The 13,971-nt window shown below is 49.4% G+C and overlaps 1 protein-coding gene across 1 annotated transcript in view; it reads left to right on the top strand.

The window, feature by feature from the left end:
• The first annotated feature begins 1,406 nt into the window (after positions 1–1,406).
• Amnionless (amnion associated transmembrane protein) overlaps positions 1,407–13,971 on the top strand; it is a 40,279-nt gene continuing 27,714 nt past the window's right edge. The window contains exons 1-2 of the mRNA XM_077705436.1: positions 1,407–1,560; positions 8,381–8,544. Coding sequence (XP_077561562.1) covers positions 1,518–1,560; positions 8,381–8,544 — 207 coding nt within the window. The 5' untranslated portion in view covers positions 1,407–1,517. The remainder of the gene's footprint in view (positions 1,561–8,380; positions 8,545–13,971) is intronic.

Here is a 13,971-nt window from a genome sequence, read left to right on the forward strand (position 1 = left end):
CCCCATAACCTGTGTAGTTTCGGTGCCTTAAACCCCATAAACTTTCTAGCGTGGCCAGATAACGTCACAAGCGCTTTTCCTAGCAAGATAGCAGCATCTGTAGCGAAAGAAAAGAACGGCGCGGCCACCGCGAGCGCCATTTTACCGCAGACCCCCGGAATGAACTGTGACCGCTTTCATATCGTCCACTACTCTCTATTTTTCCGTCGCAGCTACGGAGCTTTTAAATCCGCATTGGTTTTTAGTTGTAACAGTATGTGGTCGCTCTCTCGCGGCAACCGCAATGGGAAGTTTCTCCTCTCATATTGCCCCGTGGTTGGCATGCACGCAAGAAAATAGCAGCTACGCCGTTTCTGCAAATTCCCACTGCGTAGACCAGGGGTTATTTTCGAAGGCGAAAGCATTCTTTACACCCTCGTACAAAACAACAACGCCGGCGTTGTTGTTTGGTACAGCAAAAGACGCATCTTTAAAGAGTAGAAAAATGGCTGCGGCTTACCTCCGCTAACCGTGGATATGGAAAGCAAAAGCTTGGCTTAGTTGGTTGAGTCTTGGTTTCGCTTGGTTAACCTTTGATTTAGCTGCATTGCCGACCCCGCCTCAAAGCCGTTCGTTTCAAGCAACGCTCACAGAAGGAGGCCGGGCGAATGTAAAAACGCTATGAATAACATTGAAGAGATTGTGTCTCCTTGTCTGACGCCCTTCCCTAGAGGTTTTTATACTGCATTCCTTAGGGAGGTCTATCTGTTTACCCATTGTAGATATCCTCGACTATTATTACTTAATGCCCCACAAGTAACGACATAAAGCTAAAGGGCTATAATATAAAATAAAAGCCCACCCCGTACCACATACGTATCACGGGTGACGCCAATTAAAAATAAACAAACTGGACTGAGGTCAACTAGAGTTTTGACGAGAAGGAAATACCCACCGAAGTGGAAAATAAAAGGGAAAAATGCTACACAGCGACACCACAGCCAGGAGAGCGGGCCCGGGGAGACTCCCCTGATCTCCCCTGGGACGGTAGCAGGAAAGGTTGGGATAAGGACAGAAGAATTAAAGACTGCTTTAAAAGAAATGCAAGGGGGCAAAGCACCCGGTGAAGATCAGATAACATCACACCTCTTGAATTATGGCGGGCAAATTGAGTTAGAAAACTGGCAAACCTGTATGCGCAATGCCTGGTGACCGCTCTAAGATATAACCATCCTTAATTCAAACCTCAGCTGCCCACTGTACGGATCTGCAGATTCAATGAAGCGCGACGTCACTGACGGAAACAATCTCACGACTCTACGGCGGTGGGCGTTAGCGGGAGGCGGAATTTGAACCAAGAGGAAGGGGAGTTGCTCGCGACGTTCTGCCCCCGGCGTAATCGAGAGAGCGCCCGAAGCAGCGAAGTGTAGGATGTCACTAGTAAGACGCGTGCCTTTAGAAGCAGTGGGCCATCGTCGCCGCTGCCCTTGCACCTGGCCTCTTGGCGGCTGTTTTACGTCGGCAGCGCTGCGGAAGCAATGTTCGGGGCCCTGCTGTGCTTATCGCTGCTTTCCCTACCAGGTAGGTGTGCGCATAAAGTAGCGTTGAGCCTTAAGTAGACTCTGCAACACTTCCGATAAATGCTTTCACTCTTTCGTTCGCGCCTGGAAGCACTGCGGTAGCTACAGCTATCGCCAGCCCGGAGTGGCACTGCGGGATTTGCTCGTCACTGCTAATGCGCCTTCCGTTTCTGCTTTGCTTTTGTGGCATCTTTTTGAAGCGGCTGCCGAATTCGTTTATTGGTACAACCGAAAGGAAGCCGGTCAATAGCCGCCACGCCACTGTAATGACGTAATTCCAGCGCTCTAAGCACGACAAGACCGGGAAAGAGGAAAATTATTTTTAGCAATTTTTGAGCAAGTTATCTGACGCGCATAGAGCAGTAATTTTGGGGTGGGGTACTTTGTGACCCCCTTATTCTAAGTACTGAGTGTGTTTGTTGACTACGTTCTGAAAGCATTTTGGACCTAAAGAGAAGTCGAAAAGTTTGGCAGGGTCACTTTAAGGTTTGCTTCAGATGTTTTACTCAAAGTACAGCGAGGCGTCGCGACCATGCCTAGAACCGCCTTGTAACGAAGCTTCAAAGCTGTCGAAGCAAAGGAAGGCTTAAGGGCCACATTGTGCGAAAAACCTGCGTTCTTGTGAAAAGTTTGTAGCACTAACACAATTAAGGACGAAGCGAGTGGACACAGACTGTGCGTATACTTCTAACAGTTTTAGTAATGGAAGGTTTCCTGTGTATACATGTAACATTGTCACTCATCAAAATACGTATTTAATCAATGACATCCGACACAGAAAATCAAGCTCTTTCTTTCTTTGATAAGCCCGCTGAGGAGTACTGACGCAGTGGTCCTCTGCGTTTACTACAATAAAAGCGTTATCAAAAAAGAGCCTGATTTTCTGTGGCGGATGTCACGTGATGAAGTACGTATTATGCTATCAAACATTTGCAATATCCTACCATCAGGACTAAACCAACACTTTAGGGGTTCTTGTTGTTGTTCCTGATGTTGTTCGGTACAGAAAATGGAGCCCGTGGTGAAGAGCAAATGAAAAACACAATTGATTTCATACGGGAATCGAACCCCGGTGTCCAGTTTTATCTCCTTTACGGTCGCAATAAATCCCTTAAAACGACTACAGTCATCCGCCTTGCCGCCGCTCTAGTATAGGAGAAACAACGATAAAGCGCACGGTCATTCAGTGCGCATTGCAACGCATATAAATATTCCCATTTCCCTCTCGCTTAGAACGTTAGAACGCGCTACCAAGTGAAGCTGTAAATAAATACTAATCTAGATCAATTTGTTTCATTCGTGGAGCAGCTAACGGAGCCTGTATATTAATTTTTCTTGATGTAAAATCACAGAAAGTGTCTTGCGGTGTTGCATTTTACTGTCGTGACTTTACATCTCTTTTCCCATGTGTAGCTTGGGGTTTATAGTAGATTTCTTTTCCCGTGTACGTGAAGTGTTCCAATGTACGTATTTACTCGTCGTCTAATGATCGCACTATTTTTCCAGGAATATGACGCAAATTTAGTGGTGCGTTCATTAGGCGAGGTAAATTTTTTCGCGAAAAACGTTTCAGCGCAGAAAACGCAAGTGGCACGCCAGAATTTTTACGATAGGTCTTATGAACATAATATGCTTAATAAAATATAATAAAAACTCCACGGACCACCACCAGTTACGTTGCAAGGTGACTCAAAATGCAGTGTTTTTTGCTGCGAGGTGAGAACAGGTCAACCAATAAGTGGCTGCTGCTGTCACAGTGTGGGACAACAAGACACGGCTGCCGACGCAGCAAGCCGAGCGCGTTTTTTATTTGTCTTGTGAGCACATTATGTGGATTCAGTGAGAGTTTCTTCCGCACCAATGATGAACTCATGCTTGCCGATGTCTCTAATCGGCAAGTCCGCGGCAATCACGTAGCCATGTCCGCTTTGAAAGAGGAGGAAACATAGGTAAGCACGACCATCGTCATGTAGACATGGCACACAACGACATATGGCTGCGGCAAGTTCAGGGTGAGGCCATTGCGCAAAAAAAAGTCGCATTTTGACGACGATTTCAGGGGTGCGATCATTACGCGAGTGCGATCATTATGCAAGTAAATACGGTAGGTATTATACTGTTGATGTATTATATACCTACTTGGTATCAAAAAAGGGCTCCTCTATTCCTCGTATCGTCCCTTAAAAATATTGCATTTCTTTGACCTTATTGTATATTATTATATACCTGTGATGTTCTATGCCCGATGGGTCTCCAGAAGACCTACAGTACCGATAAATAAACAAATAAAAGAGCCCAATACGTTCCCTCCGCGCCACCTGAGCACGTTACCAGCGGCCGAGCAAGAGCTGGTCCAGTGAATGCACGCTGACGTCATCTCGTTAGACTGTTAAACTATTGAGCTATTCTCCGTTAAGCTATTCTCCGATTTTTGTTGACGGCTGTCGAATAGAACAAGTCCACGCCAGCCACGGATGACTCGATTCTGGGGAAGCTGTAGCGTGAAGTGTCGCCAGCCCGCCTGTCAATGTAATTCGCGCTGAAAGACGAAGAAACGAGAACGAATGAAGAAACGCAAATCCAGCAATTAGAAGTTTCAAAGGGACCCTGCAACACTTTTTTCAACTTTTTTTGAAATCTTAAACGCTTGCAGAACGTAGTCACCCAACACCCTCAGTACTTAGATTAGGGGGTCGGAAAGTACCTCAGCCAAAAATTACTGTTCTATGCCCGTCAGATAACTTGTAAACTCGCTCAAAAGATTTTTCTCTCTTTCCCGGTCTTGACGTTCTTCGTCGGCTCGGATTACGTCACTAAGGCCATGTAGCAGCTGTTGTACGGTTTTCCTTCAGTTGCAGCAATGAACGCTTTTTGATAGCAACTTTAAATCAAGCCACAAAAACAAAGCAGAAATGGAAGGCGTATCTGGTGCGACGAGCGAATCACGCAGTGCCGCTCCGTGCTGGCGATAACTATAGCTTCCGCAGTGGTTTCAGACACGAAGGAAAGAGTGAAAGCGCTTATCGAAAGTGTTGCAGGGTCCCTTTACTAGGTATTGCCAAGAGAAGCCATAATGCTTTCGCTTTCAAAGCACGTCAGCAGACTCAAGAGCCACGAGGAATTTTCTATTGAGCACTTGAAAGTTCCTTTCTTCTACTGCTTTGCAGTCCTTGTTAATGACATTGTTGCCCTACAGGCTTCATAAATTGATAAAATCTAAGGTTTCACCTCGTCTGGTCGGGTAAACGGTTCATTTAAAAGCGTAAGAAATACGTCTCGGCTTCCGCACGGAAGCCTTGTTCAATGAGCGAATAATACCGAAGCGTGAAGCTTTTAAGTACGCCGGAGTAATAGCCCCAGTCATCTTGCATACGTCGGAGGGAGATTGCCTTGATTGTGGTTCAGGGTTTTTTAGGTCCCTTGTGTAATCAGAGACTCGAAATATCGGCGTGACAGCCATTTCGTCTCTCTGGTGATAACTGATGCGGCTTCACACTCTAGTTTGTGTTCAAATTGATTCAACCTCCGGATTGCTTTTGTAAGAATTCACATCCCGTCAGCCTTGTGCGATGTCACGACTGTCATTTCTCATACTTTTCGCAACTTCCTTCGCTCTCGATTGTCACAAACTCGAGCGTACGACGTCCACAAAGTACTGTATAGCTTTTTCATATTATTGTACAGCGCCTAATTCTTGTTAAAGTCGTCCTATTCATTCAGTTCGGTTCTATTCGCCCCGAGAAAACACTAGAACTCTCTCGCACGAAGCGGCGGTAACGCCGCTTACTCGCCGGCTCGCCGGCAAGAAAATACCAAAATAAAAGCTCCGCCGCTCAGCTTTCACCGAAGCTTCGAGTTCTTTCGAGGGGGCGAGCGTAGCTTTGCCAGTGCTAAGGCGCGCCGATTATTCCAGAAGGGAGAAAGAGGGAAGTTGTTCGCTCGACGGCGGCAGGCGCGTTGTGTGTTGTGCCCTCTCTCTCCGCGCCGGCACAGTTATAAAAAGAGAAGCCGCGCCGAAGCAAATCAGCTACGTTTGGACGTCGTGATGTGACAACGGCTTCTGCCAGTTTGTGCACCACACCATCGGTGACCCGCGCCCTGGAGGACTCCAACGTACTCCCGGGCCTCGAATCACCGTGATCGTCTCGGACGGCCTGGCCTACGACGAAGCCACTCTTCCCAGGTAGCCGAATCACTTCCGACAGCGGTGCATCGTCCGGCCCGGCCGGTGAATATTGTGGGATTCTGTCTCGCATATGCATCGAACTGTCTTTCTTTTAGTTGCTTCTTTTACCTCGTAATATTCCTGGTCAAAGCTCCCTGTTGTACCTTTTGTATTTGAACTGTTTCCCGCAATTGTATTCGTTTTGAGTTACATCTCGTTAACGCTACTTGTCTTCGTGTTTGTACCGTGTTTTGCCTGTCCAAATATAAGTCTCTGTTGTTGTTTAGTTCAAGGCTCTGACTCCTTCTTTCCGCTCTGGTCGGCGAAAGCCGCACATCAGACGGCCGCCCCCTTCGTCACCTGTGCCCTGTAGATTCGGTGGGGTTGTTTGCTCGCTTGAGTCCACTCCCCATATCTTCTCACAGCGCACTTAATTAAGGAAACGGTGACATCGATCTTCTCGCGAACGAGCTTACGGGACGCGCTCGTGTATCCAAACCTCACTGGAGAGTAATCGAATAATAAGGAATAATGAATAGCGGAGAATAATAATAGACAAGTGCGTAACAAGTATTTACTATGAGCTATCTCACACAGCTGCTTTAACATGTCTACTAGTTAAAGAGCAAGCTAACAGCAAATATTTAGTCTTTCATCCACTAAAACCAGCAGACAATCCTTTCATACATTATTTCGCCTTTCAATTGGGCTGCCTTCCGGATGCTGCCCGTGTGAAACCGACTTTTGTTCCGGACAATACGTCTGCCTCTGCACGGCTATTGTGTTGTCCCCTCATACAACTGAAGTCTAACCGTCCTCTAAGTTTTACAGCGGAGCTGCACTGGTTCGCATACATTTGTCTGTCCGTGTCAGAAAACTCAGAAATGAAACTCCTGACGCTCCGCAACTCTCTGAAGCGCAAGGCGTTCCACAGCGCGCGCGTCAACTCGGCTGTAGCGAAAGGCGACCATCAACGCTTGTACACCGCAGGTGAAGTAAGGACGCGGAAGAACGCAGTCAAAAGAGGGAACAGACGGGCAGCGAAATCCACCACTGCTGTCCACTCTCCGAATACATGGCGGCAGGGACGATCGGTGGCCCAACGCGTAGGAACCAGATCGAAGCCATTCGAAAGCGTGAGGCGGAAGAAGATCACAAAGCGAATCGTCTCAAGCGGCAAGAAGGTGAAGCCCTTTGACAATGCGGACTAGAAGCAAAGCGTCTTGGGTGTTCAATCGGGCATTCATGCTTTCGCATTCACAGCCCTCGGTGTCTTCGGACTTTCTTGCCTGCATTGTTAGCGGAAAATTCAAAACTTAATTTAAGTTCTCTATCCAGGGTAAATTAACAGCATATTCAATCGTGGACAAATGAAAAGCGAACACGAAATTGTGAACCAGAACCCGTAAAATTTTTAAAAATTAGCAGTGGCTTAGCTCGGCTGTGCCAGGATATACGTAGCGTGAGCAGCTGGTTATTCCATGGTTTCCTGGTTTTCTAGGATTAGCTGATTATCATGCTTACTGCGGCTAAAACGATTTCCAATCCAATCCAATCCAATCGAAATTCAATCCAATCCGATCCAATCCAATCCAATCCAATCTACTCCAGCTCAGTCCCGTCCAGTCGCGGCGGCGGCGGCGGCTCCAGCGCGCCAGCTGTGCGCCGTGAGACGTCACTGCTCCGCGAGCATGCTCAGCACGGCTCTCCAGGAACCACGCGAAACTGCTCAACCTCTGCCAGTGTAGCTCACGCTGTAAAACACTATTCGTGCAGGTTCAATAATGGCTCGCTATTCGTACATTTGGAAAGCCGCATTTCCCGGCCTTGTTACTGTAATCAAGCCACGTGTCACTTGCATGGAAAGAAATCGCGCTATTTGGGTGTTCCGGTTCATATTTTGTAGCCTGAGCTACACTGGCCGAGGTTGAGCAGTCTCGCGTGGCTCCTGGAGAGCCATGCGGCGCATGCGCAAGGAGCAGTGACGTCTCACGGTGCACAGCTGGCGCGCCGGAGCCGCCGCCGCCACGACTGGATTGGATTGGATTTGATTGAATTAAATTCAATTGGATTGGACTGGATTGGATTGGAAATCGTTTATTAGCAGTAAGCATGATAATCAGCAAATCCTATACAACCAGGAAAGCTAAAAATAACCAGCTGAACCTTAGTTCACGCTACGTATATCCTGGCATAGCCGAGCTAAGCCACCGCTATTTTTTTGTGTGATCATGTTTCATTTGTCCATGACTATACGTCGCCCGTGGGTTGTTGGCGTATTCATGGGAGGTTGTGGCCAGTACTACACCAGGGTGGCCAATCCTGCTCTGGTGAGGAAGTGCGTTACCGGCAATGGTCGCCGGGGTCAGGCCGCACCCCAAGCCTCATTCTGCAATTCCATCAACACGCGGATTTCTTTTAATCCGGTGGGAATTGTCTGGCACCGGGATTCGAACCACGGTCCATCTGTACGCGAGACTGATGCTCTATCTCTATGCCACCGCTGCAGGGCTTTTGCCCTGCAGTGGGCGTAGATAGGATGACGGCGACGACGACGACGACGATGATGATGATGATGATTATCATGATGCTGCTGATGATGATGATGATACGTCGCCTATGGAAAACTGACCCATTGTCTCTTGCCATTTCGTAGGTTCGAGCCGGGCGGCCGTGAAGCGCTGGCTTCCGGACACCCGGTGGGAGAACGGGAAGAACTGGGAAGGGGGAAAGGTTCCATGCCCTGGCCAGCGGGCGTCCCTGGGACACGTTCAGGGACTCTCCGTCTACCTCAGCTCAGCCGCTGAGCTCGGAGCACTGGTACGTAAGTTCATGCTTACAAGGAGAGAACCGCGAGCGAATGATATGTCTCTCAAAAGGAAAAGCGAAGGGCCTAATTCCCCGGCACAAGTGGCACAGACACTAGTATTCACTGCTTCCACTGCACACTTAAACGGCACAGCTGTAAACAAGAGATGAGGGGGTGCGAATAGCCAGTGATGCTTCCGCCATTTTGGAGTGGAGGGGACTTTATTTCAACTTCCGGGAAGTTACTGGACAGTCTACAGTCTGTCAAGTTCAGTAAACGGCAGGGAAACCCTGTGCATAAAAAGAACCAACGAAAAAGGACGCAGGACACGAGAACAAGGAGCACAAACACTACGCTGCTGTTTGTGCTCCTTCTTCTGATGTCCTGTGTCCGTTTAAAGTAAGCTTTCTAACTCTACCAACAAACGGTTCTTTCGTGGCGGGCGGGACAACAAACTCCCAACGCGTCAGAGGCGGTGGCGGGGTAGGGGGGGAGGGGGGGGGACGGAGGGTTAATCACTCACGGAGCACACTAGAGATGACACGACGAATTTACCCAGCGTTTCCCGCGGAAAAGCGCCTGCTCACCGGCGGTGGCGGCGGCGGTACGGCTTTGTCGTCTGCTTTAGCGACGGTTCGTTTGGGCCTGCGCTGGTACAGCTTCGCGTCCAATGCGCGGTGCCTTCGCACGGCTTGATTAACTTGTTCGACAGCAGCACCTCCAGGGTAACCCGCACCCGACGGAATTAAGTGGCCGTACGGCAAACATACGTCAAGGATTGGTTTGCAGGGCGGGGAAACAAAATGTACAAACAACATACAGACATCTGGCCGCTAGAGAAACGCAACCTTTTGCGCACTGCTTGCCACGAATGGGACTCTGTTTTCTAAAATGGTGATTACCAATTCGGTTGTGTTTTAAGAGGTACTACAAAAGGCGAAACTAAAAACTGCTTCTGATAAATAGTGATTATAAAAGTTCCCTCAGCTTTCGCGAAATTCTCAAACTTACTAAACTAACTAGTTTAAATCGGTATAAACGGCAATCACTAAGCTCACATGCCGAATTGTTTCGGTGCCCGCGCTCGTGTCGCGCGGTGATGTAGCCCCAAGCTAGCACATCAGGATGACTGGGTTCGTCTGTCTCACGCTTCTAAAGACGCTCCTCCCCGCTTCCTTTCTCCCGACTCATGGCCGGGCTACAGCGGCGGCGTCCGCCGCTCTAGCCCCGCCGTGGCCGACGCTGCTGCTGCGTTCGGGACGTCGCCCCGTGAATTCCAGGTAACGGCTGGCAGAATCTCTGGTTTCACTCTTCGTAGAGCCACGTGTGTGAATTCAAGTAACGTCGCATGGGAAATTCTTGTGGGTGTCGTTTAAAGCTTTGCTTTCCAACCACCTTCACCGCGTGGATTGGAGCCAATTTTTTCCGCTGGTCCTTTTTATGCACAGTATGAAGCAACTTTCCCAGCATTTTGCCCTCAGGGAAACCCTCTTATGCTTTTTAGGGTGCAAACACTGCCAGAACCAAGGCCCTCGAAATGCAAATAAATGACACGGAATTAGGGGCTCAACGACTAAACACGGAAAGGGAAGCCAGTAGTACAGCGCTCTACGGAAGCATAGTGTTCTGCCTCTGCACTAGTGTAACGAAAGTTTGGCTGATTTTCTAATGAATACGGCCAACTTTCAATGTGAGGACAAAAGCGTGGAGGAAATCACGCGCCCCCGGTTTGAGACGAAACCGACCCTCTTCGGATAGCGCGCCCATTGCCTTAACAGCTCGGCCACCGAGGCGGGTATAAACTTCCACCCCTTCTGGGATATGTATTTTAGCAGCGGAGTTGTTCAAGCTTGAGCTTGGTCCGTTGGCGTTACCTAAAAAATACTAAGAAAAAAAACTCCCCCCCCCCCTCCCCGAAGGGGATCGTGCGGAAATGCGAATGCATTGGGTGCACCGATGAGTGCGCTGCGGCAAGCAGTAACGGAGAGAGGCGTGCGCTCCACTGCATTTATATACATTTTCCGAGTGCAGCGAGCGGAGAGAGGGTACGCGGAGAGGAGAGAGAGACCCGCGCAACACGCCCGCCCCGCGCGCGAGCTCTCTCTCTCGCCGAGCTCCACGATGCGAGCTCCCTCACACGCCCGAGCGCGCTCCTCCTCTCCACTCACTCTCCGCTACTCCGCACGAGCTCCGCGATGCGAGCGCCCTCACACGCCCGAGCGCGCTCCTCCTCTCCCCTTGCCCTCCGCTACTCCTGCCCGAGCTACCACCTGCTCCGGTTGCTAGGCGCGCCACCGCTGTTGCTAAGGGCGAGGAGGAGCGCGGAGAGATAACACCTGCGGGCGCACGCCGACGGAGCACGACAACCCCCGACTGTAGCGGCGCGGGTCCGCCGCGCCGAGACGACGACGACGACGACGAAGGCAGAACTACGAGGCGCGCGCTCACGTACGCTCGCGCTGGAGGAATGCAGGCGCACGCCGACGGAGCACGACAACCCCCGACTAAGAAATGCATTCGCATTTAAAATCGTGCCGCCTCTAAAGGGTGCACCACTGCAGATAGGGTATTACAACAGTGAGGCCGGCTTTCGCGCCTGTTCGAGTGTGAACACAAAGGGCATATACGTCTGCGCACCTCTTCCTATAAAACTTTAAAAATGAGTTGTTTTTTTTTTATTTAATATTTGCGCAGCTTGCACTAGTGGTGCAACACTGGAGAAACAGAGGAACTGGAGGTCGACCTCCCCCCTCCCCCTTCCCTGGGATCCGCTGTCAGTGTGGGGAACATGGAGGAAGAAAAAGTTAGGAGACGGCGCCGCCGGAGAAACGTGAAGCCTATACATAAAAAGTAAAATCGAAGTCGGCCCAGGCGTCACTGCACCACGTGACCCCCCACCGCACCGCCTCTGTATGGGCCGCCGCGCTCTTCAATTTCGTCTGCTCGAAACTGCTCTGCGGCCCGTTGTCGCGAAGCCTGCTATATGTTGGTTTTTTTTTTTTCACGGCTTTTGTCTTCCGCACGTACGCGGCACTCCTGCCCGCACACGGGCATGAGATCGCCGAGCAGACAAATGCAGGAAGGACGGGGAACAGCTACGGCCAACGAAACACGAGAGATGCCCCGGAGTCGGAGACCGCCGCCGCCGCCGGCCCACCCGACCTTGGAGGGCCGACTGCGGCGGCTTGAGAAAGGGAAACGGCGGAGGGAGCGGCTTCAACGGACCTGGGCTTGCGAAGGCTAGCTGCGTGACGTCATGCCGTCTCCTAACTTTTTTTTCCTCCATGGTGGGGAACCGTTCGGAACGGCCTTGTAAAATGCGGCTAAACTTTGCCTCACCCTTCGACACTTGGCCTAGCCTAGCAAGAACATCGCAAAACATAACAAAACTTAGCAAAGCCTCGCAAAATCTTGCAAAACTTACCGCAACCGGAAGAAGCCAGGTGGACCCCCGGCTCCGCTGTTTCGCCGGCCTTGCAGCACTAGCGCAAGCTGCGCCAATTTTCTAACCTACAGACGATACTACTACTAAGTGTATACCCAACGCTTGGCCTGCCCAGCGTGAAGGATATACAGTCAAACCCGTTTATAGCGAACTGCAATATGCACCGCGATTAGTTCGATATATCCAATAGTTCGATATAGCCGAACACGCCTATAACGAGCTTATTGTTACGAGTTCGCAATCCGCGGGAGCCCCCCGCCCGCTCCCCAACTCCGCCATCCGCGTATGCAGAAACGAACACAGTACAGTAGCCATTACCAGACCAAAATAATCCATTTATTGCAAGTATCAAAGCTACTTTCCGCCTTAACTGCCCACGCTGCAAAAAAAACGGTGATTTTTGTTTTCACTTTCGTTTTGGCGGCTTCAACTAGCATAGCATTCTCTACACGAAACATTGTTTGCACCAGTTCGAGTCCGCGTCCTCAAAAATCTAAGAAGCATTGGCGGAGCACATCGATTGTTGAAAGCGCTTCATTATAAGCATTGGACGGATTTCACTGGCGACATCATCGGGAACGTTGTCGAGCTCTTCCCACAGTTCGCCGATGCTGCTGTCTTGGTCCGCACTCACTGACTGGGCGGGTTCCGTCGCGAGTCCCGCGCATCGGAAACAGTTCCGGAAAGTATTGAGCGTCACGTCGCTCCGTGCGAGGCGCAATGTCTCAGTCGCGGCCAATCCACATCTCACTCGCCGCTCCGAGATCATGCATTTCGGCGGCCATTCTAGGCGCCCAGAGTTCGATATATCGGATGTGAACTTCGTTATAAGGAATATGTTTCCCATGTATTTCCGTAACTGAATTATTTTTGTTCGATATATAGCATAATTCGCTCTATCCGGGTTCGTTATAGCCGGGTTTGACTGTACCTTCTTTTCAACCCCTCGGCAGCGATTCCAGCGTCTTTGTGTCAAGAGCAGCGTACTGGTGGGAAACGCTCTTATGCACCAAATGGCACCAAGACTACCACAGCAGAGGTCCTCGCTAAGCGTATAGCATCATCTAACTGAGAATTACGGGCTCGGTCAACAAATACAGAAAGGGAAGGCAGCAGCCTAGAACGCCATAAGGGAAGCATAGCGGAACGTATCCCTTGTGGTCGGCCCTCCTTGCCTTCCGCTCTAAGTTATTGATTCATTGGTTCACGAACTGCTGGTACCACTGGTGTATGCAGTAGAGGGCCAACGAGGCCACACTCCCCTCCTTCGAAATTTTCGATCTTGCAGGAGAGCGGGGAGGGTAAAACGGGTGAGGAAAACAAAAACATAAATGTAATCAAACAAAACGCGAAGACGCAGAATATAACGTAATATGTACAGCTAAACACTAACTAAACCATAACAAAATCTGGCTATTAGGCGAAACTCCAACGGTATCGTAAAAAAGTTTGATATATCGATGATTCGATATATAATTTTTTTGCATAGCATTTCCAAGAGGATGTTTGGACTGTTCGATATATCTGGGTTCGTTATATCCGGGATCAACTGTAAAAAAACTCACAATGAATACAAGCAGTGCAAGAATGCTGACACGTGAGTATAGACAATACTGACTGTCCTCAAATAACGACTACCGATCATTATTTTTATGTTGCAAGCTACGCACCAATGATATGAGGATTAGATGCGCTCTGACCACGTCGATCAGCTATTTTGCGATATCACGTGAAAAAATGAACGAAACAATCAGAAGTACGGCATCATCGAGGTATTTTTTTTTGTTAATTTCAATAAATTCCTTATTTGAGTCTCAAATTTCTCATAATTTTTCTCCTTTCATGCCCTCCTTGTCACTTTAGAAGGGGCGATTGGGCGAGGAAAAAATTCTGCAGAAATTCCGAGAATTGTCTATACTAACGCGTAAGCATTCTTGCACTGCTTGTATTCATTGCGAGTATTTTTACAGTCGACCCCGGATATATTGAACGC

The sequence above is a fragment of the Haemaphysalis longicornis genome, unplaced genomic scaffold (genome assembly GCF_048455015.1).
Source record: "Haemaphysalis longicornis isolate Haplotype H1 unplaced genomic scaffold, Haemaphysalis longicornis Haplotype H1 scaffold_33, whole genome shotgun sequence".
In the NCBI taxonomy this organism is placed as follows: domain Eukaryota; kingdom Metazoa; phylum Arthropoda; class Arachnida; order Ixodida; family Ixodidae; genus Haemaphysalis; species Haemaphysalis longicornis.